Below are 26,453 nucleotides of genomic sequence, written 5' to 3'. Positions count from 1 at the left end.
CAGGTGGGGATCGTGGCAGTCGGGCAGCACTTCGGCTCGGTGAATCGCTATATGGGAAGTCACGGGAACCTCAAAGCGAAGATCCAATCAAGATTCTAAGTCTCACGCACGACGTTCGAACTGTTGTGTGGCTCTAGCCAGTGAATGCGGGGAGTCGACGGTGCGGCTGGATTGAATGCGGGCGGTGAGGGTGAGTGTACACAGCGCCTTGGCAAGTAAAGTACGGAGTAAGGCGACTGAAGATGAAGTCGGATTTTGAGTATGCTTTGAGGTTGTGATCAGCCCTGGAGAGTTCGCGTGTTCGTGTGTATGCCCCAACTCGTCACCTGAGTCAGCACTATGACGATGGTGGCCTAGCAGCCTTGGAGCTCCTAACTTCTTCCAGGGTCCTTAGTCAGAATATAATCTTGGCTGCCTTGGGCTGTTGATTTCTGCCTGTCTCTCTGTGTACGGAGTGTTTGGGCAGCATTAAAGCTCCATAATATGCTAGGCTGATACATTTCACGTATTCTCTCATTTGCGAATCCTACTCCGTACATTGTGGCTGAAGCTGCCTCCACTATATACATGCCCCGTAATACCAAGAATAGCTCACGCTGTCTGATATTCAAGAAATAGGAGATCTTGGTTTAATGAAGACAGTAAGTACTGGTGAAATCTGAATACCTTCGATGGGCCACCAAACGACATAAATGACAGAGGTAGAGAGGTAGAACTACAAAACACCACAACACTAAGATCGAGATCCAACAGGCGGGGGAAAGCAGAAACTCCACAGAATTGGTGCCCAAGAAGTGGCGTCATTTTCATCGAAACTCGATGTGGGGAAATAGATATGGGAATAAAATGAGTACATAGAAAAAGAAATTCCAACGACAAACAACACTGCAGGTCGGGATCTAGAAGAAACATTGGGAGTGACGGGGTATCTGAGCGAGGCGTCAAGAGATATCAGGGTATGACAGAAGAAAACCGAAACATAGGAACAAATAGTCATTCAAGCGCCTCCTTTCTGGGCTTTTTCTTGGGCGCGGCTGTGGCGGGCAGCCTTGACCAAGGGGGCAAGATGCGAGAGCGGTGCGCAGAGGGACATGAATGGGTGCTGGGATAGGGATTAGCGATCAAGTATACAGACTTGAGGTTGGTGGGAACGTACCTTCAGCAGATCATGAGCGGATGCACGCTTCTCGGGATCAACCTTCAGGGCAAAGTGAAGGAATTCACGGAAGATGGGGGATAGGTTATGTTCATCTTTGATAGTAGGGGTTCCGTTGGTGGCGATGAGGTAGAGTGCTCGCAAGGGCGATTCTGTGAGGTATGGGGGCTCGCCCTCGATCATCTCGATGGCCATGATACCCAAACTCCAGATGTCGACCTTGCGGCCATACTCCTTGCGGGTGACAACCTCGGGGGCCATCCAATACGGAGTTCCAACCATAGTGTTGCGCTTGTTTTGTGAGTCGTTAATTTGAGCACAGAAACCAAAATCGGCTGGAAATTGTTAGTATGCAAGCCAAAACAACAGGATGGCAAAACTTACTCAGCTTGATATTGCCATCCAATGCGAGGAGGATGTTGTCAGACTTGATATCACGATGAATGACACCCTTGGAGTGCAGATGCTGCAGACCATTCAGAGTCTGTTCAATCGGTTAGTATCGCTAGAAAGATTGTAGGGTTTTGATGGTTCGCTACTCACCTCTCGGCAGACAGCTGCGATCTGTCCCTCGCTCATAATGTTGAATGTGACGACGTCCGTGAGACTGCCACCTTCCATATATTCCATTACCACCCATAGATCCAGCCCATGGAGGAAGCTCTCCAAAAAGTTCACAATGTTCTTGTGTTTGCTATCCTTCATGACCAAAATCTCGTTGATGATGAGGTCCTTCTTGGGCTGCAAGTCCAAGTTCATTTGCTTGATGGCCACACAGTTGTTGTGGGGGTGCTCATATGCGGTGAATACACCACCCGAAGCACCTTGGCCGATCTTATTGAGATTATAATAGATTTGCGTAGGATCTCCAGGGTGACAGATAGACAATAGACGGGATCGAATGTCCATGGCATTGCTCTGGCGCTGGCGCTGGCGTGGCCGCGCAGCAGGCGGCGCGCGCACAGTGGGTGACACAGCGGAGGAGAGATCTGGGGCAGGCGCATTAGTTGAGGTGGATATAGCCGGAGGTTGCTGTGCCTGCTGGCGCTGGGTACGGTTCCGGTCCAAGGCCTGTTGGGCTGCGGCCATGACTTGCTCTTGCTGGCGCTGATATTGAGTGGGAGACGCGATGACGTTCGGGGCGGCGGAAGCGGGAGGGTCATTTCGAGAGACAGAGGGAGAGCGATGGGGAGAGGGTACTGCTTCAGTTTCCGGGATTGTTGGGGTGCCAAACGTAGGACCATAGTTGTCTTGCGCCCGTTGCGGTTGCGGTGTTGCGTATTGGTTCGAAACAGGAGGTTGAGGCGGAGGACGAGAGGGCGTTATCCCGGTCGGGGGCTTCGGGGGAGCGCGATGAGGCATCATACCGGCGGACGAAGGAGACATAGATGGGGTACCAGCTGGAGGGCCACGAGGGATTGGTGGCGGCGACCGCGGATTCTCAAAGCTACTCTCGTGATTTTGTGGGAATCGCGGGCTTCCTGGAGGCGATTGTCTTCCGCTTGGACTCGTCGCTTGCGCATTGTCAAATTTATGCCAAACTTCATCGTCGCTATCGCCGCGGGTGTTCTTTTCGTAGAAGCGCATAATATCCATCATAGTTTGCGGGTGTTCCTCCTGTTCCTTCTTCGAGATACCATTCTCCTGGAGCAGGCGCTGCCATTCTTTGGGAAGACCAGTGAACTGACCGGTCTGATTATCGTAGCCGACGTGGGTGACGTGGACTGGGTTCTCTGGCGCAGAAATCTTCATGTTGCGACCGGGCGTTCCAAGCATACTGTCGACGAATCTGGAGAAGCTTGCCTTCTTGCTCTGTCTCGTTCGAGCCACCGGGGGTTATTGCCATCGTCGGAATACCGCTTCTGGCCATTTGGCCGCTCGGTCTCGCGATGTGCGAAAGGATCCATTCGATTGGCTAGCGTGGTGAAGCTGGCAGATTGCCTGAGGGAGTGGCGGCCGCGATTGTCGGGGCTGGTATGATGCGAGCGGAGTGGGGGCTTTTGCTGGGAATGAGGGTCTGACTCGGCGGTATTCTCGTCCAACGCACTGAGCATGCCCCGCGTTTCGTAAGGGGCATTTAATTCATCCGAGCTCTGCTCAGTGTAGGAGAAACGGTTGGAGCTGCGGGTGCGGGAACGAGAGGTGAAACCGGAGAAAAAGCCACTTGATTCGTCGTTTGATGGAGAAGGGCCACCACTGTTCTGTTCCAGTGAGGAAGATGAGGATCCCGGGAATTGTGCGTTGGATCGCGACCGGTTGTGCTCGCGGCTGCCGCTGGGAGAGGAGCGCGGGTAGACTGGGGCGGAGGGGGTGCGTTTCAACGAGGTAGCGCTTTGATGACTCCGAAGAATGCGCGAGCTGAAGCTAGGGGCTTCCTTGTGAAGTTTGCTGGAGGCTCGGCGGAATTTCAATGGGAAATTGTCCTGATTCATGATGGGCAAATTTCGCCTGTCTCTACACGAGACAGATTGAAATTGGGCCGAGGAGGGGTCAGATGCAGGATTTTTTGTTCGAACCAACCAGATGAGCGACCTGCCGCGGAGAATAACCGGGTCCCCGAAGGTTGATGGGAATGGGGGAGACAGACGTAGACGATGCAGAAGAGATAGATGAGATGAGGTTCTAGCACGTGGAGACTTTTGAGAAAAGGAGTCGGGTGGCTGGGGGGGTGACGGGTTGTCAAATTTAGGACTGAAGATCACTATTTCAGTATTGACATATGGACTATTTGTTTTTAATAGAGTGTTTAAATTCTGTTCAGTATTGAGTGTTTGAATTTTACTGAGTATTTAGTACAGAATATTTAGAGCGTTGTGTTAGGTATTCAATGGAGGGAGGGTATTACACTATGGAGTATGATGGAGTACTGCACTAAAATAACCCTCTATAAAACGAGTATAGCCTCGAGGATAAGAATAGATCTAGTCTCACCTACGGAGTACCGGGTTCTTTTTATTTTATTTTTCAAACAGAAGTATGTAGGAAGAAAAAAAAACCCTCCGATCTACAAGGACTCATCACTTAGACATTCTCTGAGACACTTTCAACCTTTCCCAACTCATCTCTCACATTCGACCGCTTCGATCATATATCCCGAGCAAACGTAAAAAGTACCTGCACCTCTGCCTTGCCCCTGGCAGGTAGCCGAACACGTCTCAAAAAGGTTAATCGGACAGGGACAAGTGTGACAGACGCAAGCCAACACTACTCAGCACATTACCACTTCGACTTCTGTCGCACAGATCCCTCGTCTCTGTATCTGTTGCAGCCATTGGAACCGACATGCCTTTCAGCCGCCTGGAGGAGTTTTTTAAAACCCCCCTTCATAACGCCACACTGGTCAGCTGCTTTGGGAACCCTGTTGAGTTCTTTCTCGCCATGCTGATAGTATTCCGTACTCCGTACTGTTCTCATATTTGGAAAGTCTGCCTTGACTCGCCATTAGGTCCTTATTAAGTCCCTATCCTACACGTTCGGTTGTCCGTTGGTACTTCACCCTGGTCAGTGTGGGCGTGATTGATTCGATTGATTCGATTGATTCGATTGACTCGGATGCGCTCTATAACTGCACCTAATATGACTTTTGCGTTTACACCCCACGTATAGGGTTCACATATAACCAACAGCGTGAAGGACGAATGAGACGGGATGCCTTCTCTTTGGGTCACAAGAGACAGCCCAGCTGGTTCCGCGGGCCATGCCACTTCCCTTGAACGCCTGCGCGTAATCTGAACACTGATTGTTGCCTCTCTGATCTAACGCCTCTTCGGCCGGTGTCCGATGCCAAACGCCCACTTGCTTCATTTCACCCCCAAGTGACAGGGTGTACGGCTTCTGTTGGTGATGGGTTGCTACTCGATATGCCCTAAGCCCAACGCATCGAGTCGAGAGCTCCTTATCGAGGTCTCTTTGGCACCTCGCCGAAAGATCGTTGAACAACTCATGGGGTAAAGATGCTCCACATTTTACATGGACCTGTGGCGCATTCCGGCTCGGCTAAACGGTCGACCAGAATTTGACACGCGAAAAAATTCCATCCCGCTCTGCTGACGGCGATGCTGGTCTGGCATTTCCCAGGGTTTCTCGGAGTTTCTCAAGACTCGCCATCTTGAGGCAGAATAGCGTACAGCCCGCTTCGATTCCGGAAATTCTCAAATTAAAGGGGTCAGCGGCCGAAGGTCGGAGATTGTTCGGGACATAAAGATCCACCGAGATCAGATTCAAGATCAGAACCATGATCTTCATCTGAAGAAGAATGAAGGATTGCTCTGCACATGGTGTGGTACATCTTCGGCGAATTTATCGTGGAGGATCTTACCCTAACTTGTACTAGAGATGTTTTACTATTCTTCTCTCCGCGTTCCGTCGAAGAGTGGATATCTTTGACATCATTGAAAGAACCTTCTTTTAAGCTTGAATTCCCCCTGAAAAACACAGATCTTCAAAAATTTCCGATATGGCTTCCCTACACTCGGTTTGGGCACGCGCTAATGCCTCTATTCCGTCTGCTTTCGCTGTGTATAACACCAGCTTCTTGGATATCATCGGTCAAACCCCGAAACTAGACCTGCTTGTGGAAAACAATGACTATCCATTCGCGCACGAAGCAAGCGTGTATATCCCGACGTCAGATGAGCTCTTCATGTCTAGCAACATGTTTACCGATCCCGTCACCAACGAGACCACCATCAAAGTCTCAAAGGTCAATCTGAGCAAGCACCCCCTCACAGCGGAGATCGTGAACACTACCATCCCAATGCCAAACGGCGGCATCAATCGCGACAATGGGATTGTCTGGACTGCCCAGGGTGGTATGAATGATACAGGTGGCCTCTTCCAGATGTCCACTACATCGCCATACAACTCAACCCTCCTGCTGAGTACTTTCTACGGTCGCCAGTTCAATTCTCTTAACGACGTTGCTGTTGCTCAAGATGGCGCGATCTGGTTCACCGACCCTGAGTACGGCTGGCACCAGGGCATTCGCCCTAAGCCAAAGCTGCCTAACCAGGTCTATCGCTTTGACCCTGCTACCAAGGATGTGCGCGTCGTTGCTGATGGCTTCGGGCGTCCAAATGGGATTGCTTTCTCGCCTGATCAGAAGGTAGTCTACATCACCGATACGGCGGAGACCGTTGGTGATGGCACTAAGGATAACTCCTTGCCCGCTGCTATGTAAGTAGGTCACGCTTTATAGTCATCTTAGATACTGACTCTGCTTAGCTATGCCTTTGATGTGACCGTTTCGCACGGTCAGCCCTTCTTGTCAAACCGTCGCTTCTTTGCCATGCCCGGTGAGGGTATCCCTGATGGCATCAAGGTTGACACCGAAGGCAATGTGTATGCCGGCTGTGGTGACGGCATTAACGTCTGGTCGCCTGGCGGCGTTCTTCTCGGAAAGATCCTTGTCAAGGACGGTGCTTCCAATTTCTCGTTTGGATTGAATGGTCGCATGTTCATCCTCAATGAGAACAAGCTCTACTCGGCCCAGTTGAACCGTCGGGTTCAAGGAACACTTGTGAGATCCTGAAATATGGTGTTTCATACACCTTCCAGGCTTAGAGGTGATGAATGTCGGATTGGAGTCCTGCATGTTATTTAAATAGAATGTAATAGTACATAATCTCTAGAATAATATTGCTTGAGAATATCACACAGGAACATGATACCGCAGAGCGCGAGTGCCTGCCATGTTGTATGCCCGCATCCGCCAAGCCTTCCCATGTCCTTTCGTCTCTCTCTGCCTGCTGCATTAAATGAACAGCATATCATTTACTTCATGTCTCTGTGATTCATTGGCGATGTCGGTTTAGCCAAATGGAAATTTACCGACGGTAACACTTCTCTGGTCCGACATCGATAATCTCATCCTCCATTTCAAACTTGCATTCCCTCGCCGGTTGTTCCCAATTCTCCGGTCTCGATAGCCATGCAGTGGCAGACAAGAATCCCTTCATTGCCTGGGAAACCTCACTGGCGTGCATTTGCGCGTCATCCCAGGTTGTGTTCAACTTCAGCGTTGTGTTCGACTCCGTGAGCGACGGGTACCAAACGAATCCGAGGTCCGTGCGACTGAGGACTTCGAGCATCTCAACAGACGCCGGATTGCTGACGCTTTTCTCCTGCTCTGCTTTCGCAGAAGTGGATTGATTTGGTCGGATATCGGGTAGCCAGTCAAAGACCTGGCGATTCAAAGTATTACGGACGACCTCGCCGTCTGCCTTGCTTGCCGGTGAGGATCCGCCGGGTGGTGATTCCAACCGATCGAGAATCTTGGCGATGGGTGCATGCGAGTGCTGTTCGATGACGTGTTGCTCTTGAAGTAGGCGAGCAAGGAATTCGACGACCGTTTCATCGCCCTGAACTCGCGTGCGACTCACTGCGAGAGTAACCGTTGGGCCATCGATAGATAACGGATTCACACCATCTCCGTTGTCCTCGCTCTCGTCACTATTTTGTTCACTAGAGTCGATGAATGGCCACGCGCGACCGGACTCATTTGTGACTAGGACTGCTTCTTCGCCACCTGTGAGATGCAAGTTCAACAACACGCAGGCGCCCTTGGCGACAATAGGAGGAGGGATCTCAAAGCGCTCTCTCAGCTTGAGGATTTGCGGCACGACAATTGAGTATTCGAGACCCATTGTGCCGATGGCGTGGTCCCCATCTAGCGGGACACGTAGTCCGGGCTCTCCTGGGCGACCGTCAGGATACTTCCACCCCGCGTCATCGCCCTTGAGCCAGAGAGGAACCCGCTGAGGGGGCCAAAGGCAATCACGGGATGCGCCAATGCCGCGAAGAGCGTTGACATGGTGATCGATTGCTTTCTGCGCCGCGACATTTTTCATCCGGCGATTGAGCGCAACCGAGTACCGCTGGAATGGATGGAACACAGTCGAAGGTTGTTGCGACTTGACAATCTGACCCAGCTCGCGATACCATTGTCTGATGATAACTCCATCGAAGATGACATGGTGCCAGTGGAAAATCAGTCCAACATCTGGAGTGTCACTGATAGGAAGGATTGTGACTTTGAAGAATGGACCTGGTGGCGCCACATGATCCCAATCTGGTTCATTGAATCGATAATCCAGCGTATCGTCTGCTTTGCCGATACTGCCGCCATGGAAGATTTGATGACGCAACCAAGAGGGATGTGCTGGCATAATGATATAGAAGTCATTCTGTTCGTCCATGACCGTGATCGACCGCATGAGGGGGTGTTTTTCAGCCCAAGTGGACAAGGCCGAAGTAATGCGAGCTTCGTCGCAGTTCCTGATTATTATGGAGTGTCGATGGTTCCACGAGTTAGGGCGAGCACCTCAAGCCATTGGGCCGATGATGCCGTTCTTTGGGAAGACGTCCTCCACATCACCCCAATTGAATCCCATGGAGTTAAAACGCCCAACTGCCGCTTGCTCAATCCTCAGCATTTGCGGACGATTTTCGGGCAGCTCTCGCCATGGTGTTGGGCCCGCTGCGGCGTTTGAAACTCTATCAGATTCAATGTTCATTTCCTGGCGTTCTTCCAACAGCTTTGCTTGTGATCTGACTGTCTTGGACTCGCCGAGATCTTTGACGGTAATAGTCTTCTTGTATCGCTCAAAGACAGCCGAGCAAAACTGGATGAGCGTCATGCTATCGGTGAATGTGTGGATTGATGTATCAGGGGTGATTGTAGCCACCGAGCGGCCAGAGAGAGAGGACCAGATCTCGGCCAATTGAGATTCAATCGTACTCCCCATATCATTTGGCTGAGAGGATTTGACTCTCTCGATATGCTCCAGGGTCCACTGGCGGAGCGTGGCTTTCTGGGCCTTTCCTGACGGTGTCATTGGAAACACCTCGGAGCCGAGATCATCCACCAAGTCATAAATCATGGACGGTGCAAGCTGAGGCCCTAAGCTTTTGGATACAACATTTCGCAGCTCATCACAGTCCAGTTCGATACCTGAATCACGTCGGATGATTGCCACTATGGCTTCGCCAGCCACAGTATCGGGCACGCCCACAACCTGAGCCTATTCGAACGAAGTCAGTCAGCAAACATGCAGGCAAGGTGATGAGAAGAGCATTTCAAACTTACTGTGATTCCTTTTTCGTGGGACAAAACCCGCTCAATCTGGGAAGGCGAGATGTTCTCACCTCCTCGGATGATGAGGTCTTTGTACCTTCCCAGCACATATAATTGGCCCTGGTTATCCATATAGCCCTGGTCTCCTGACACAATGAAATTCACACCACCCTCGCGATAGCATGATTCGTGCTCCATTCCCAGATACCCACTAAACACAGTCAGACCACCAAGATGTACCTCACCAATCTCGCCGCGGGAGAGCAGCGCACAACTCCCGGGTGGGCAGATGCGAATACACCCTCCTGATACCGCAGTTCCCAAGCACACCTCGTCCCCTCCTTTGATCGCATCTTCGGCACTCTGATTGTTGGTTGCGACCACCAAACTCTCACTCATACCATACCCTGCTGCTATTCTCTTCGCCCCCAAAGAAGCGCAGAGCTCTACAACTTCCGGGTACACAGTGGAGCCGCCAATAGTAACCGTTTGTAAAGTTTCGAACTTGTGCGGTCGAATTGGCGATCTGGCAATCGCCTGGATCATAAGCGGTACGCAAGGAAGAATGACATTGCGGCTCTGTTGTATGGCTCGAATGGTACAATCGGCGTCAAATGTTGGGTTCGGGAACACGAGACTGGCACCGTGTAGCCATGCAGTCAAGCTATACACGACGCTGAAAATATGGAAGCCAGGCAAATGCTGGCATATACTGCTCTCATGGTCGATGGAATGGGCTTTGCTGAGACCACGAGCAACTGAGTACAGCGTGACTGCGCTGTGCGGGCAAGCTTTGGAGCTGCCCGTTGTTCCACTAGTGAAGAAGATGACTGCTGTGTCGTCCGGGCGGCTGGGAGACACAATATCCTTTGTGAGATCTCCTGTGGCATCCTGAGAGTGCTTTGCCAAAGCTCTCCACCCGGGAGTCTGGGGCTCTTCGACAACAAATCGGTGTTTGATTGTGTTTTTATCTTGACCAAGAGCATTGTCAACAGCAAGAGCCAGTTTATTGTTTGATGCTATGATCACATCGCATGGAACACCCTTCAAGAGGTCCCAGGCGTGGTCTTTGTGGTTCACCGCGCGGTAATCAATTCCAATAAATTGACAACCAAGATGCGCGGCAGCCCAGAATACGAGCGCCCACTCGATCTGATTGAAGAGAATAGTCGCAATGCGATGTCCAGGTGCGACACCCTGTGCTGATAGGCGGTGGGCTAGCCGAAGACTTTCCTCGTGGAGCTGTGCATATGTCCAGCTTGTTGGGGATGTTTCTCCCTCCTTGCCGCCCGCATGTTGATGCAAAGACACCAATGCAGTGCGGTTCGCATTCTAAATTGCAGACTGAGAGAGAAGAGCGCCAAGATTCTGTGTGGGTGCTGTTTGGGTCTTATCCCACACTTCTGCGGGTGCTATAGAGCCCATGTTGATTGACTGCGGGTTTGGTGATTTCGTCAAGGGCGTAAATCGGGTTCGCGTTCGAGGTATGCGAAGTAAACAACATCATCGAAATTTTCTTTAACAACTCTTCCAAGCTCGGGCGCCTTCCATCCTCACTTTTTCCAAATATGCCCCTTTGCGACGTCGTTTTTGCGGATATGTGGATCCTGTGGACACTGGTAAGCATCGAGTTCGCAGAAGATCGTCGTCTTGAGCGAACGATCTCGATCGGAGCCTTGGTTTGAGCCGCTTATTATATTTTTTTTATAGGCCTCGGATCTTTTTGTGTTGATTCTTCCATACTGATAGGACTCTTAACCCTGTAATGCTCACACATTATATCATCCCTGATTCATGAGATCGGTGGACATGAGGCGATCTCGCTGATGGCCAGTCAAACTTTTCAAAAGTTGACAATCCATTATTCTTCTTAGAAGACAATACTGTTCTTGTCCTCGTCGCTATGACGAAGCAAGATGAAACTTCCTTACCGGGCGATGCGGGAGTCGAAGTGAGTCGAAACTCCCAATGGTCAATTGCATTTTGATGCTAATGCAATCTTCAAGGCCGGTACAGAGGCCATTGACTATGACGATCCACAGAATTGGTCCAAGTCAAGAACAATCTTGTCGGTCGTGATATTTTCCTTTTTGGCCAGTGTGTCTCCCTTGGCATCGACAATCACAGCACCAGCGCTTCCGGTCATCGGAAAAGATCTAGCCATTTCTTCTAGGCCAGTGCTTCAATTCACTCTATCTATATATGCCTTGGGCTATGCTTTCGGGCCGCTCGTGCTGGCACCCATGTCCGAGGTCTACGGCCGGGTATGGGTTGCCCAGCTGAGCGGGCTCTGGTTCTTAGTCTTCAACCTGGCCTGTGCATTCGTTCATTCCGGAGGCGCACTTCTGGCTCTGCGCTTCCTAGCTGGCCTAGGCAGCTCCACTACCCTCAGCGTAGGGTCCGGTGTCCTGGCAGATTGCTATAGGCCAAAGAACATGGGGTCCGCTGTCGCAATCTACAGCCTTATGCCAGTTGTGAGTCCCATCATGGGACCGATCATAGGTGGATTTGTGTCGCAGAACACCTCATGGCGATGGATTTTCGTGGCCGTATCCGCTTGGGATGCAATCATCCAGATCGTGGCATTGTTCTTCCTGAATGAAACCTATGCGCCAGTCATCCGAGCCCGCAAGCTCCATGGCACATGGTTCGCAAAGCCAGCAATTGAAGGCTCCCAGTTCCGCGAGAATCTCAGACGTGCCGGTCGCAGCGTGCGTTTACTCGCAACGAAACCTCTGATTCAAGTCCTTGCTCTCCACCTGGGCTTTCTCAATGGAGTTTCATACATTATGAGCTCGACCTTCCCACTCGTCTGGTCAGAGGTATACCACTGGAGTGTGGAGATGGGCTCGCTCAACTACATTGCTCTGGGACTCGGTGCTATACTTGGTGCACAGGTGTGTACACGGGTGAACGACCGCGTCTACGCCATGCTTTCTGCCCGCAACAACGGCGTTGGATCACCGGACTATCGCCTCCCGACTATGCTGGCGGGCACACTCATTGCACCATGCGGACTTCTTTGGTATGGATGGTCGGCCGAAGAGAAAGTGCATTGGATTATGCCCGATATTGGTGGTCCGATCTACAATGCCGGCTTCATGACTGCCTATATCAATGTACGAATCTACGTTATCGAGTTCTATGGAGCGTCGACTGCAGCGTCTGCCGTTGCTGCAGTATCTTTGTTGCAGTACTTGTTTGGCGGCCTCTTTCCGCTGTTTGGTTCGGATATTCTTCATTCTATCGGATTTGGTCGTACGAATAGCGTGCTGGCTGGGGTAAGTCTTGGGTTGGGTCTCCTTGCTCTGGGAACGCTGTGGAAATTTGGACCAAGATTGCGTGAGAAGAGCAAGGAAAATGAGAAGCAGCCAACGAGTTCGAGTTCGTAACAGACTCTTGGACATTACTTATTCTTGTCACCACTATTTAATATGAACTATTGCGGTCTTCCACGATTGGGATTGGCATCTCGACTTCCTTGGGTCCACTAGGCCAAAGTCTATAGTCAACTTGATCCCAAAACCTTGGAATTTGAATCTCGGTGTTGTTATATTTTTCCCGAGGTCCCTTAAGACGCTACTCGATTTCACATGGAGCCCTGGAGGCAGCTGAAACTTTGTCAGCACCCAAGACCTCCAGGGCTCCCGTGGTCGAGACCTCAGCTTCCAGGGTTTGTTTTGAATGCTCGGGCAGCGGTTTCGATGTTAATTTTAGATTCATAAGTAGACATGCTTGATAATCCGGTGAGCGAAACATAGTAAGACGTCCAAGGCTGAACTACAACGGGCGGGCGGAAAGAAAAGGCGAGGAGAAACAGGGGAAATCAACCTTGGAAACTTGGAAGTACATTGGTTGCAGTGCCCGAAAAACTATGTGTAAAAGAAATGACGGGCTTTGGTTGGATGAGATGCAGAACTGGATCTTTTGTTGAGGTGTCTTACTCAAAAGCACAGCCCACCTGAGGTCATCGACCGGGGGGCTGGACCCGAGAGATAGGGCTTTGACCGAGGCATATAGTACAAGTATACTCCGTATACGAAGTATAGAATGTCGTGATGCTCGCGGCTCGCTTCCATGCAGATGCTATATTTACGGGTGGAGCAAGTAATATATGCGCCCGACAGAGAGAGGCCAAAGCAAAAGGGAGGTATAGGATTTAGGTACAAGTTGTAGATAGTAGGTAGTGCTTATTGTTGAGCCACCCCCATCTGGCCCCAAAGACTCGTATTTGAGACCCCATTTGGACCCCCGTCTGGCCTCGATCTGGCGGTGTGGCGGGGTACAGCACAGCGATCCAATAAGTGTGCATTTAGACCCGATCCAAGAATCTCGGCAAGGTTAACCAGGAAGATGACAAGATGTACAAGATGCAAATGATGTACAAAATGACCTAATAGCAGCACTAGTCCGACTAATGTAACTCCAAAATGGCCTTGGGTTGAAAGCGGGGGTCGGGAGAGGCTCTATATCAACAGATGCGATGATTTGACGATAAAAGTGCCGATGACATAGGCTTATGCTCTGCGTCGGCCGTCGGGTATTTAATGATTTTCTGGAGAAGCCAAGGCAGACTAACTCGCCTAACGATGTCGCCGTCTACCCACCTTCTGATGTGATTATCTTGGAGAATGGCGAACTGAGTCTGTTGAGTATCTTTTCAGACTTCTTCCGAGATCTGCACATCTTTTTGGAGACGGTGACGACCTCGCGTGACACTTTGGCTGGTTTAGTTTCCTTAGTCTCTTTAGTTTTCACCCCATAAACTGGGCCAAGAGAAGATGATTTAATACAATTCAATCATTGGGATCTCAGCAAGTAGACCGGACTTTAATTGGGCAGATCATCCCCGTACTCGGTCCACATGGACGCAGATCATTTGCTCGGGCCACAAACAAGAATCAAGCCACGAATATGATGTATGAGATCGGTGTTTATGTTTTCCTTTCTTTTTTCTCACTCCAAGCGACTGATTTGTAAAAAGGAAAAGCTGTGTCAAATGAAAACAGGCTGCCTACAGACCTTCCAATGTCTTAGAATTCACTAGTGTGCAAAGGGTTATCTCCCCCTTGCTGATGAGAATGTGGGACCAACACACACATGCATTGACCAACACATCTCTCGCTCCAGTTCCTAGCGTCTCCGAGAGGACTAATTCTCGATCGTGTGAGGCAGTCATCGGTGGAACTAATGTGGGGGATATGCAAAAGATCCAATGTAGTGTACCTAAAGTTTGAGCTGCGCCTTGCACAATCGGTGCGAGACATCACACCAAATGCCTAGGTAACCCTTTGTTTATGCAGTGTGTTTTCTTTTCCCTCGATTTAAATCCCCGTCCAGCTTAGGATCCACCGATCCACAGGAGATCCAAGCAAAGCAGCAACACAGCCTGTCGTTGCATCGTTTAATGAGCTCTATCCCTTTCGGCAGGAGCTAGGCCCGACTCAATACTGACATGCGCCTTACATTGCCCAGAGACGATGGACAGGGGTCGAGAGCCGATGATTGGATCAGCTGTTCCTTGCCATGCGAAATGGTCATACTCGGGGGCCCGTCTTCCTGCGTGGGGATGAAGCTGCGATGGAAAGTATACTCCCGATTTTGACATAAATTGGAGTAGATTCCCAGCCCTGTCTTTTTTTTCCTTATTCTAACCAGCACAGCTAATCCTCTCTTCCAACCTCTTTCCTCCTCCTCCCCTTCTCCTGTGCATACCGCTATCATGCTTGGCCTATCAGTAGTTCCGCTTCTCTTCACTGCCCTCGCCAGCGCATACCCCAACCGTGGGCCTTGCACTGGTGCTTGCGGAACTAAGGATCCTGCCGTGATTCAGCGTGTATCTGATGGAAAGTACTTCCGTTTCGGTACGGGCACTGGCATCACCACTCACAGTGCTCCCTCTGTGAAGGGCCCATGGACAGATGTTGGAGGCGCCCTCCCCGAGGGAACCAGTCTGAAGCTGCCCAACACTGATAGCAAGAACCTCTGGGTAAGCCAATGAAATTAGCCCTAATTGCCATTTCACTTACTAATGAATATCACAGGCTCCCGATGTTCACTATCAGAATGACCAGTACTATATGTACTACGTGCTCTCTGAGCTCGGCACCAAGAACTCTCAGATTGGAGTTGCAACCTCCAAGACTCTGGACCCAGGCAGCTGGACCGATCATGGTGCAATTGGAATTCCCGCCAATGACGCCTACAACCGCATCGACCCTGCCTACATCCAGATCGGCGGCAAGAACGTCCTCGTCTTCGGCTCCTTCTGGGGTGATATCCAACAGGTCGTCATGGAGACTCCCCTCAAGGTCGGTAGCGCCATTCCCTACCAGGTCTCCTGGAACTCTACCCTGAACCACCGTGAGGAGGGTGCCTACCAGTTCAAGCACGGTGACTTCTACTACCTTCTCTACTCTGCTGGTATTGCCGGCGGTTACACCAAGAACTACCCTCCCGCTGGTGCCGAGTACCACATCCGCGTCTGCCGCTCTTCCACTGGCCTCGGTGATTTCGTTGATGCCGATGGCAAGGACTGCAAGCAGACTGGCGGTACCATGCTCCTCTCCAGCCACGGTCAGGTCTTCGGTCCTGGTGGCCCCGGTGTCTACGTGGACAAGGACCTTGGTGTTGTGATGTACTACCACTACTACCCTCTCGCTACCAAGGAGCAGACCGAGACCGCCAACGGCAACGCAAACTACAAGTTCTCGTGGAACGTTCTCGGCTTTAAGGACGGATGGCCCTTCGTCCAGGCCAACTAATGCACATATCTCGAGGCAGGCCCCGAGGGGTACATAGCATTTCTTCATTTTCTCTTCTCCTGTCAATGGTTGGGTCAATACACTTTTGTTTCCAGAGTATTGCACTCGTTTCTTCGATACCCATGCCGTGCTGATCTCTGTCATCATGTCGCTTTTCATGTCTGGTGGAAGAACATTTTTTTCTTAATTAATTAATCGAAACCTCCAATACCGAGGTTAATGCACATTTATTCACATTATTCCATTATCCACCTCGAATTAGTACATCGTTGCAAGAGCAGATCTCTATCGTTGCACATATCTAAACTTCCGTCTTCCGCCCATTCCGATATAGATACTGTACAACATGCCAAAATCTACCGTCCCACATACCGCAGCTCAAGCTTCCGGATGGGCAGGTACGAAACGGAACTGAACACCAATGCCAGCTCGTTAGCAATGTCACCGCCGTCCTTCCCAATCATATTCGCAAGTGCTCCGACATAGTATGTCTCCACCATACCCACAATCCACCCTGCAGCGCCGCACAAGAATGCTGCCAGACCCGCATACCCGACTGGCATGCGGGAGGAATCGTTCCAAGCGTCTAGATCGTAGTTGGCCAGGCTTCCTTTTCGGAAGTAGTAATGTTCAATAAACAAAATCGCAAAGAAGGAGGTGTTCCAGTAGCCAAGCAGCGAGAGGAAATTCTCTAATACGTCGAGAAGTTTGTTCCGGCCTGCAATGCCGAGAGCGAGAACGCCTGCAAATACTAGGAATGACCAGATTACTCTGGGAACCTTGGCGCAGGGTGGTGCGAATAGTTGGGCGGAGAGTGCGCCGGAGTAGATAGCAATTACGTTGACGCCGACTTTGGTTTTGTGGTTAGTGTCGCGAGCTTGGGATTACAGTGGTTGGATAAAAGGGGAGAGGAGAGGTACTTACTGCCAGACAGGACTAATAGTACCAGCAGGAATTTGGCAAATCCGGTTGGGTAGATGATTTCCTTTAGGATTTCACCGATTCCGTTATCGTATGCGGCTTGCCATTCGGGGTTTGTGTCCAGCGCAGAGCTGATGCAGGCACCCAGTAGCATACCGATACACGTCGGGATCGTGATACCAAGCGTGGTATACAAGAAGACCTTGATCTTAGGGGTGTTGACAGGATAGTGCACGTAGAAGTCCGAGACGATGGAACTCCACGAAGCGCTCGATCCATACACGACACTGATCAAGCTAAGCACATTTCCTGAGCGCTCCAGACCCGAGACCGTAGGAGGCGCGGAGATGTTGGCGCGGTGGGCGGCCTCGCCGTAGATAATCATGAAAATGACGAAGAACAGCATCCAAGCATACTTCTCATACAGCAGGACACCGCGCAAGCCGACGAAACTGAATAGCAGACTCACGCAGGCGATGATAACCACACCTACGGCGATAGAGACATGTCCGTCTGATACGGCGCTGAGAGCCAGTCCGCCTGTGATGCAATTGACTGAGGCCCAGCCAAGTTGCTCAATGACGTTCAGCAATGCGATGATCGATGAAGGGTAATAGCCAAAAGAGAATCGAGCAATGGCAACCTGACGCAGACCCGTGCCGGGTCCCATCGTCGCACACCAACCCTAATCGCGGTCAGCTTATACTTCATGGAAGACAGAGGAGTCACCAGAAGGCGTATCATACCGTCACCATTGCACCTAACAAAGTCGAAAACATCACGATGGGAATCGTTTGTCCCAACGATAGCCCGAATTGCTTTCCCAAGAACCCAGTACTGAAACAGCTGATGTTCATTGTGGCAGAGGCCCACATGAAGGCCATGACCACGTCGCTCGGTGGATGGCGATCTTCAGGGTGCACTCGTTCCAGACTATGGGCCTCGATGCCGAGCTTGCGATCCAGCATCTCTTCATAGTAGCGGATCTTTGCGAGCACACCTTTCGGTTTGACAGGTTCCAGCTCTACCGCTGAGACGATCTGCTCTGGCTGCACCTTCTTCTCAATGTCTTCCATGGTAATATGTGACGCCCTGGCCCTGGGGAGGGAGAGGAGAGGGAAGAAGGCTTCACTGCAAAATTCTCGACTATAATCCCCGCAATGAATTAGCGTGCCGTCGGACTTCGCCCTTATCTCTGCGATGTGGGACTCTTATCGTTCTTTTCTGCTTTTCTGCATTGGGCTGTTTATTGTTATCATTTGGAGGGTTACATTGCGATGTTTCTGATCTTTAAATCCAGGCATTTTCACCTAGAATACACTCGATAATGGAAAGTTTCTATGTGCAGAGATATACTTATGCCAAGCATCTCTTAAGCTTTGCGGGAAGAACATTTGGGAAAATTCTCCCGGTGGAGCCTCCTTTTTTGGTTTTTTTTTTTTTCTTTCGGCGTTTCTGTCGGTCATCGAGCCATTTACCGATTGGCTGTTCCCTATCGAATACAAGTAGGATCAGGACTGGGACATGACCGGCCCCAGGGGGTGCTCAGATTGGAGATTGTAAAATCCAGTTGACTTGTCTAATTGCAATCCAATGGCTGCATGGAACGCCAACGCCAGCGTCAACGCCACGACACGTTCTTCGATTCTCGCAGTCAGCACGGAGCACGGAGCACGCAGAGAGAGAAAAAGGAAACAAGTGCTACCTAGGTATCTTATTGGATTCATGCAATTTGCGACGTTTCAACGAGGATGCTGTAAAAAGACTTTTCTGTCCGAACGAACATATATGGGCAGGGTCGTTGCTGACCATTTCAATCAGGGCAGTCCACTTGAGCCTCTAGACGCCCAAACTGCTATTTAAATAGAATCTCTTGATAGGTTGGGATCGGCATGTCAGACCTCGGGAGGTGCCCAGGTGGCCATAGAGTCGTGCATATGGTGTGCATCAACCCCCATCTGGCCACCGCCACTTGGCCATGAGCCCCATCATGGTTTGGGCGACACATATTTACATCATTTGGAGCAGGCGTGATCCCATTCAATTCACTCTGTAGTCTGTAATGACTACTCCGTAACTGAATTGAAGTACGGGGATGACCACGCGATTGAGCTTCCCGGATCTGCACTATTGACTTTCCAGCATTCCACAACGTCTTCAAAAGTAAAGAATTAATTGGTGAATTGAAGGTTGAGAAGGGTAAAGTGAAATATCCAAGGATTCACCATTGATATACGGCGAATTGTAGGCTCGGCCTCGGAGAAAACTTCCCCGGAAACCTCGAGCTGGCCTTTTCGGTGACTTTGTGTACTCCGTACCGTCCGGGGTTCTCGAACTTCACTTCCTTTCACCTCCTCTCACACACTCTCTCCCTCTCTCTCCACCCCCCTTTTGCTCTTTCTTTTCAGGTGGCTCTCTCTCAGAGCTCCTGTTCTTTTCTTTCGTTTTTCTTGGCGCATTGCCAAAGATAATTGCGATTGCATTTTCTTGGGCTTTTGATTTTCTCCTGAGATCACTTTAAAATCCTATAATATATCCTTCTTCCTCACTCGCCGAGGTCTCTTGGTTTTCATTTCCTTCTCCTGACAGGTGAGTTTTCCCCCAATGTCTCGGCGTCTCCTCGGTGACCACTCTTTCTCCATTGCATACTGACCTAGACTAGTGGTGACTGCAGGCTCGTGTGCATAGCCCATTTACCAATCCATCTCCAACTCCAAACTCTCCCATCTCTACCAATTCACAATGGCAGCTCAAACCCCAACCACCAACGGCGGCTCCCTCGCCGCTATGTTGGAACAGCAGCACGCCCGCGACGAGGCCCACAAGGCCACGGTGGAGGAAACCGTGGACGAAGAGGATCTCAAGCACCCCCCACCACCCCCTTCTCAGCCAGTGCAGCCTATTCTCGTCGACGCCGACACCCTCGAGCAACCAACAGCGGCCGAATCTGTCTCAGCTCCCAAGTCTGCGCCCAAAAAGAAACCCGCCTTCGATGTACAGTCCGAGGAATTGTTCCCAGCCCTGGGAAGCGGTCCCAAGCCTGCTGCCCCCGCTGCCGCTACATGGGGTGTGAAGAAGCCCTCCGCAGCCGCAGCCGTCTCAAATGGACAGCCGGCCAAGTCAATGGGTATGTGCAAGATTGCGGCGTTGCGAAATTGGATTATAGACTTCTAACGCTGCGGCTACAGAGATTCCTCGTGTGATGGCTCTCCCCGGAAAGCACATTGAGCAGCTTCGCCTCGCCCCCTCTCAGCTGCAGCCCCGCGGTCAACTGAAGAAGCCTCTGCGTGATATCTTGCGCGACATCACCCGCCGCTCCAAGGCGACGATTGACATGCGCGGTGGCCCCGGTGGCTCGATCATTTTCGAAGGAAAGGGTTCCGTTGATGGCGTGCGCCAGGCTCTCCGGGAGGTCGCCCAACAAGTCGGATCTAAGGTATATTCATCTCAATCCATTTCTGACCTTTTCTTATCTGACCTTTCATCTCAAACAGCAATCTGTCCGTGTTCCCATCCCCACATCCGCCCGTGCCCACATCATTGGTCGCCAAGGTACCGTGATCCAGGACATCCAGAGCCGCACTGGTGCCCGTGTGCAGGTTCCCCGTGCCGAAGCCAACGCCCCCGCCGACGATGACGATGACGACACCATTGATATTTTGATTGAGGGTGATGCCGTGGCAGCGGAGATGGCCCGCCGCGAGATCGAGGCGATTGTCAAGGAGCGTGGTTCTAGCATGAGCTTCAAGCTGAAGACTGTTCCCCCGAGTTCTTCCCCTTCATTGCGGGTGCACACGATGCCAACCTCCGGGCCATCGAGGAGCGCACCAAGGCACAGATCAGCGTTCCCCGCTACGACACGTGGTCAAGCCAGCCCCCTCCCCAGGAGGCCAACCCTGGCCAGGTCCAGTTCGTTGCTTGCCCTGACAAGCACATCTCCATCTCCGGAGAACGCGCTGCTGCACAGGAGGCTCGCGCTGAGATTGAGCGTCTGGCCGCCCAACTGCGCCAGCAGCTGACTCTCCGTCAGCTGGCGATCAACCGTGGTCAGCACCAGTTCATTCTGGGCAACGAGGCCGATGCTCTGCACAAGTTCATTGCGCAAACCGGGTGTGCCGTGGTCCTGCCCCCTGCCTCTGACGACAGCGAGTTCCTTACCGTCACTGGTCCCCTTGACCAAATTGAGGCTGGTATTGAACACGCTATGGATCTTGCTACTAGCATGCAGATGGCCAGCATCGACTTGTCCCGCCAGCATCCCACTGCCCCCGCCGGTCCCCACGCTCACGCCAGCGCTCTGTCCCAGTACCTGCGCCGCCGCCAGGTGATCAAGGAACTCGAGTCAACCTACGATGCTCACATTGCCCTTCCCCCAGCGTTGGTGGACCCGTTACCTGGGAAGTTTACTCTCGCGATGGCAAGAACACCATCCGCGCTCGCTCCGACATCATGAACCTGATTCAGGCTCTTCCTCCTTCCCGACTGCGCCACGTTCCCGTCGACCCCTACTTCCACCAATACCTCCGCAACCGTAGCGCAAGCACTCTCCAGGGCGACTATGGCGTTCACCTGATGGTTCCTGATGACATTGAAAGCACCGAGGTTGTCCTTGTCTACGAGGGCCCCTCTGCCACCGCTGCCCGCTTCGAGGTTCCCAGACAGCGACCCACCCCCGCAGATATCGCTTCCTTTGAGAAGGGTCTGGAGGAGGCCCAGCAGTTCTTGCTGGCCGCCCTTGGAGACCAGAACGACATCGTTTCCGAGTCGATTGCCATTCCCTCCAAGTACCAGGAGAAGGCTCGCAAGTTTATCAACCGTGAGCAGGAGGCTAAGGGCGAGGACAGCATCCCCGTTCGTGCCATCGTTGGCGAAGCTAAGGGCTCCCAATGCCAGGTCTCCCTCCGTGGTCCTTCAGCCATCGTCGCTAACCTGGTTTCCAAGCTTGAGGACTTCGTTATTGAGCAGGAGCAGGATGATAAGGAGCGCGGATACATCACCAGCTTCGATTTCCCCCAGAAGTATGCCAACTTCTTGATCGGCAAGCGCGGCGAGAACATCAACAAGCTTCGCGAAGAGTTTGATGTCGACATCAAGGTTGAGAACGGCAAGGTCGAGGTCAAGGGCCCCAAGACCAAGGCTGACGCTACCCGCATGCGCATCATCAACATGGGCCGCAAGCTCGAGGATGAGACCACCCACATCCTTAAGGTCCCTGCTCAATATCACCGTGAGCTGATCGGTCAACGCGGAAGCCAGGTCAATAAGCTCCAGGACCGTTACTCAGTCCGTGTTCAGTTCCCTCGTGCCACTGCCACCGAAGATGTCGCTGAGACTGGCAGCGATGCCGGTGGTGCCCGTCCCAACCGTCCCCAGCAGGCTGCCGATGAGGTCCTTGTCAAGGGTCCTAGCAAGGGCGCTGACTCCGCTCGTGACGAGATCCTCAGCTTGCTGCAATGGATCATCGAGAACGGCCACTCTGCCTCTATCTCTGTTGCTCAGAACCAGGTTGCCTCCTTGATCGGCCAGCGCGGCCGGGAGATGGACAAGCTTCGTGCTGATACTGGAGCTCAGATTGATGTTCCCAACGCCAACGACGCAGCTGATGCATCTGGCCGTGTTGAAATTCGTGTTAAGGGTACTAAGCAGCAGGTTGCTGAGGCTAAGAAGATCCTGCAGCAGCGTGCCAGCGAGTTTGATGCTACCGTTACCAAGTCTATTGATGTCGAGAAGAAGTGGCACAAGGCTCTCATTGGCGGAGGTGGTAAGTCGCACCCAATCAATACAAACTCCGTTACATGTTCATTTGCTAATTCACTACAGGTGCAAACATTCGCAAGATCGTGACTGAGGCAGGTGGCCCATCTGACGGCAGTGCCGCCCGAATGGTCCGCTTCCCCAAGCCCGACAGCGCCGAGTCCACCATTCGCTTGGAGGGCAACGGCAAGATTGTTGACAGCATCATCGCTGCCATTGAGGAGTTTGTCAAGGAACGCCAGGACCAGGTCACCGAGATCATCGACGTCCCTACCGCTCACCACCGTCTGCTTATCGGTCGCGGAGGTGACACCCGTCGCAGCATCGAGTCCAAGTTCAACGTGACCCTGGACATCCCCAAGCTTGGTTCCGGCCGCACCGACGTCAAGCTCAAGGGCCCCACCACTGCCGTGGAGAGCGCCAAGGAGCACGTCAAGTCCCTGCTGAAGGAGCAGCACGCTGAGACCATCGAGGTCCCCAGCCACCTGCACCACGCCGTCGCAGACAACGGCTCCATCTTCCGCCGCCTTCGCAACGACCACCAGGTCAGCGTTGATCACGCCGGCCAGGTCGTCCCCGCCATCAACCCCACCGAGGAAACTCGCGCCAACGGCAACAACGCCATGCCTCTGATCACCGATGATCCCACTGCCGCTGCCGATGCCCACTCCTGGACTATCATCGACAACGCTCCCTCCTCCCCCTCTTCCCCTTACCCCTGGGTTCTGACCGGCTCCCCCGAGAACGTCGCCAAGGCCCGCGCCGTCGTCGAGAAGGCCGTCGCCGCTGCCTCGCAGCAGTCCGCCACCGGCTTCCTCATCCTGCCAGACCCCAAGACCTACCGTTTCGTCGTCGGCCAGGGCGGTAGCCAGATCAACACCATCCGCAAGAAGACCGGCTGCCACATCAACGTTCCCAAGCAGCAGGCTCCTGGTGAGGCGATCGAGATCCGCGGTAGCTCCGCAGGTCTCGAAGAGGCTAAGGAGATGATCTTGGAAGCTGTGCAGAACGGTCTGAACGGCTCGCGATAAGCAATTACACATAGAATCCCGAATCCCGATACATACATCTCTGCCACCGGATTCAGCGAGCGGGATCTGTATTTTGTTTCCTTTTTCATTTGGCCGTCTCTTTGATATCTACTTTTTTTCATGAATATTGGGGTTTTTTCAAAAAAAGGAAATTCTTGTCTCTCTTCATGTAGCTACTTTTTCCCCTCTCAGATTGAGGAATGAATGGACCTTTTTAACAATTGCTTGAATCCCACTGAGGCTCCAAGTTTGGATTTGATATGAGACCTGGGGTGGATTCGAAGGTTAGATATTCTATGACAAAGCCCTGGAGCCTGTAAGTGTGCATAACTACACAAGTAGAACCCCTCATCGTAAACTTGTATCTACAGTGAAATATGCCTATGCGTATACTCCGCAGAATGTCATCGAAAGCATTCGAAGCTCTCCGCATCTTGGAGATTCAAAGTGAGGGGAAAGTGAGCGGGATCGTCGGGCCTAAAGGAGTAAAGCATTCCGCCAGCAAAGAGACGGGGTCAATTGCCCTACCAGGCCGCAATACAGTCTTCCGGATTTCCAAGCGCTGAAGTTTCGAGGTAATACTAGTCTATACTGCGACTATCAATTTCCACAAATCGTGAATAGTAAACACTGCGCATAGCACACGATACATAGAAGGTCGAAATAAGTAAATAGCAAGAGATTCGTTATTATAATAGCTATACAGCCCCTTATAAAAAAGTTCGAATTAAAGAATGGGGAAAAAACCGCAAGGTAAATCCACATCTAAAATATCAAGAAGTCCCCCAAAAAAAAGGTTAGAAAAACAAAACACGCTCTTTGCTCTTTCAGCCATGTTTCCCCTCAGGGTTTAAGATTGACTGTATTTGTCTGACATATTCCCCATATCAAACTTCTATTAACACCATCTTCTCCCGAAAATCCCGACTCCAATTTACTGCTGCTGGGCCTGTTGAGCCTGCAGGTAGTTGTATGCACCGTAGGCGATAGCACCGCCAATGAGGATAACAGCGTAGAGACCGACACCGAAGCCAGCGGTGGAGGACGAGGAGGAAGAGTCGGAAGCAGTGTGGGCTTGCTTGGGCTCGGGGTCACCGGGCTGGAAATGGCTATGGTTAGTACAAGGTGAAAAGAGTTGGGGTGCGTGTGGGACATGTGATTTTGCGCGTGCGAGGTCTTGGGCCGAGGGATGCGGGGAATGGAAGGTTGGGGGTGGATTTGGATTGGGGAGGGTTTTGAGGGACCCAAATGGGGGTCGGGGACTCACCATGCGCTTGACGTTGCCGACCAGCATGCCATCGAGGATTTCGCGCGCTTCGTCGCTGTGGCCTACATCTTCGAAGGCTTCGGTGCTGTCTTGGCCACCGACATCGAGGAGGACTTCTTCGCCACCGCTGTTGGAGAATTGGGTTAGTGAGTGTGGTTTTATGGGTGGGGAGTGGTTTTGAGGATCTTTGGAGTGTGGAATAGGCGTCGCGACAGTGGAGAGTGTAGAGAGGATCGGCGGGTATTTGGAAATTTCCTCTTCCGGCTCTTCAATGTCGCTCAGCGATAGGAAGAGGGGGAAGGAGAAGTGAAGTGCAAGGCATTATGTGTTCTGGGGTCCATTGCAAGCGCCATGAGGCGATAGCGAGATGTAGATAGGGCCAACGTACGGGTGCTCATCAACGAAGCTGGTGCAATCGTAGACCTTGTCGTGGACGATCAGGTAGAGATCCTTCTTGGTGTTGTGCTTGGCGATCTCCTGGAAGGTGAGGTCCTTGATTTCAGACATGACGACGGTGGGGTGGACTGAGGAGTCGCGAGTGTCAGTACTGGTACGGTGGTAGAGAGATTGTTGAGTGGAGTTGGCGATAGGGGAAAACTGGGAGAAGATTGTTGGGGGGCCGATCGGCACTCACGTAAAAATGGTCTAAAAGAGAAGAGTCGAGGGTGAAGAAGGGAAGAAGTCAAGAAGAGAAGAGAAGAGAAGAAGTGAAGTGCAATGAGATAATTAGAGGTGAAGGAGAAAAAGGAAACCGAAGTTGACATGTAGCTGGTACGTGCAAATTAGCGGTCTTTTGGGTGTGGGGCCCAGGTACCATGGACTTGTGATGCCGTGAATTCGACCCGTGAGTAATGGCCTTATCAGGCACGCCATAGGCTGTTCTGCTTCACAGTGTGTCTATGTGTGATACAGACTTCGGCGTATGACTGAGCCTACAACCTTTCACTTACGGTGTGTACGGGGGGTACAGTGCTGCATACATTGTATAGTCTCTCGGCGAATCAGAGACTGCTTATTAGCCGATGGTCTGTAGTACGATGTATGGTGAGTTGGCTAGTTATGTTACGGGATCTACTATAGTAAGGGCTCTTGAATTCTACAGAGTATAGAAAAGAGAGCCACATCATCCTGGGATGTTGGAGTCAGAAAAGTAAGAAAGTAACAGATCGAACACTTCGAACTGCCTGGCCACTCTGCCACGATAGCCGTAACCTCGGGGTTCAATCTTCGGGTAGCGCCGTCGGTATCCGCTTTCCGCTGGCGGAATTAACGAAAGTACCAGTTGGGGTTATATTGTAAAGCACACTGTTAACACACACTTCCAAGGTTTACCCATGAATTTGCTGGCAAATAAGTATTACTATTACAAATGGCATAGACATACCAAGCAACTTCAAAAGACAGCTTTGGATAGGCACAGTAGCAAAGATGGCTGGTGTATACGTGGTATAGGCTAATGTACTCTCTATAAACATAACTCATGCAA

At 51.6% G+C, this 26,453-nt stretch overlaps 9 protein-coding genes across 9 annotated transcripts; 4 read left to right on the top strand and 5 right to left on the bottom strand.

Annotated features, from left to right (window-relative positions):
• Positions 1 to 997: 997 nt before the first annotated feature.
• pakA (mitogen-activated protein kinase kinase kinase kinase STE20) lies at positions 998 to 3,588 on the bottom strand (the record flags this gene model as incomplete). The annotated part of the gene is made up of 5 exons (XM_056951598.1): positions 998 to 1,102; positions 1,157 to 1,491; positions 1,541 to 1,640; positions 1,700 to 2,945; positions 2,987 to 3,588. The coding sequence occupies 5 exons, from the start codon at positions 3,586 to 3,588 to the stop codon at positions 998 to 1,000; spliced, it is 2,388 nt and encodes a 795-aa protein (XP_056817513.1).
• Positions 3,589 to 5,612: 2,024 nt separating this feature from the next.
• Positions 5,613 to 6,686, top strand: N7506_002301 (SMP-30/gluconolactonase/LRE family protein; the record flags this gene model as incomplete). Its single annotated transcript, XM_056951597.1, has 2 exons — positions 5,613 to 6,331; positions 6,380 to 6,686. The coding sequence occupies 2 exons, from the start codon at positions 5,613 to 5,615 to the stop codon at positions 6,684 to 6,686; spliced, it is 1,026 nt and encodes a 341-aa protein (XP_056817512.1).
• Positions 6,687 to 6,981: 295 nt separating this feature from the next.
• Positions 6,982 to 8,322, bottom strand: N7506_002300 (Nonribosomal peptide synthetases (NRPS); the record flags this gene model as incomplete). The annotated part of the gene is made up of 1 exon (XM_056951596.1): positions 6,982 to 8,322. The coding sequence occupies one exon, from the start codon at positions 8,320 to 8,322 to the stop codon at positions 6,982 to 6,984; it is 1,341 nt and encodes a 446-aa protein (XP_056817511.1).
• A 156-nt stretch (positions 8,323 to 8,478) lies between these two features.
• On the bottom strand, positions 8,479 to 10,562 carry N7506_002299 (acetyl-CoA synthetase-like protein; the record flags this gene model as incomplete). Its single annotated transcript, XM_056951595.1, has 2 exons — positions 8,479 to 9,177; positions 9,243 to 10,562. Coding segments are annotated over 2 exons (2,019 nt in total), but the record flags the coding sequence as incomplete, so codon positions are not given.
• Positions 10,563 to 11,133: 571 nt separating this feature from the next.
• On the top strand, positions 11,134 to 12,622 carry N7506_002298 (uncharacterized protein; the record flags this gene model as incomplete). Its single annotated transcript, XM_056951594.1, has 2 exons — positions 11,134 to 11,181; positions 11,237 to 12,622. The coding sequence occupies 2 exons, from the start codon at positions 11,134 to 11,136 to the stop codon at positions 12,620 to 12,622; spliced, it is 1,434 nt and encodes a 477-aa protein (XP_056817509.1).
• A 2,330-nt stretch (positions 12,623 to 14,952) lies between these two features.
• On the top strand, positions 14,953 to 15,994 carry N7506_002297 (uncharacterized protein; the record flags this gene model as incomplete). Its single annotated transcript, XM_056951593.1, has 2 exons — positions 14,953 to 15,219; positions 15,275 to 15,994. 2 exons carry the CDS (start codon positions 14,953 to 14,955, stop codon positions 15,992 to 15,994), a joined length of 987 nt encoding a protein of 328 aa, XP_056817508.1.
• A 356-nt stretch (positions 15,995 to 16,350) lies between these two features.
• Positions 16,351 to 17,991, bottom strand: N7506_002296 (putative nucleoside transporter; the record flags this gene model as incomplete). The annotated part of the gene is made up of 3 exons (XM_056951592.1): positions 16,351 to 16,844; positions 16,919 to 17,600; positions 17,662 to 17,991. The coding sequence occupies 3 exons, from the start codon at positions 17,989 to 17,991 to the stop codon at positions 16,351 to 16,353; spliced, it is 1,506 nt and encodes a 501-aa protein (XP_056817507.1).
• A 1,666-nt stretch (positions 17,992 to 19,657) lies between these two features.
• Positions 19,658 to 23,700, top strand: N7506_002295 (putative RNA binding effector protein Scp160; the record flags this gene model as incomplete). The annotated part of the gene is given in 6 exon segments (XM_056951591.1): positions 19,658 to 20,042; positions 20,104 to 20,351; positions 20,410 to 20,673; positions 20,685 to 21,296; positions 21,338 to 22,676; positions 22,736 to 23,700. 6 exon segments carry the CDS (start codon positions 19,658 to 19,660, stop codon positions 23,698 to 23,700), a joined length of 3,813 nt encoding a protein of 1,270 aa, XP_056817506.1.
• Positions 23,701 to 24,634: 934 nt separating this feature from the next.
• N7506_002294 (cytochrome b5-like heme/steroid binding domain-containing protein) lies at positions 24,635 to 25,474 on the bottom strand (the record flags this gene model as incomplete). Its single annotated transcript, XM_056951590.1, has 3 exons — positions 24,635 to 24,799; positions 24,968 to 25,094; positions 25,356 to 25,474. The coding sequence occupies 3 exons, from the start codon at positions 25,472 to 25,474 to the stop codon at positions 24,635 to 24,637; spliced, it is 411 nt and encodes a 136-aa protein (XP_056817505.1).
• Between the last annotated feature and the right edge of the window lie 979 nt (positions 25,475 to 26,453).

The sequence above is a fragment of the Penicillium brevicompactum genome, assembly GCF_028827555.1.
Source record: "Penicillium brevicompactum strain IBT 35665 chromosome Unknown utg000001l_segment0_segment0, whole genome shotgun sequence".
NCBI lineage: Eukaryota > Fungi > Ascomycota > Eurotiomycetes > Eurotiales > Aspergillaceae > Penicillium > Penicillium brevicompactum.
Note: the sequence above shows the minus strand (reverse complement) of the source record. Positions and strands in the feature narration are given on the sequence as shown.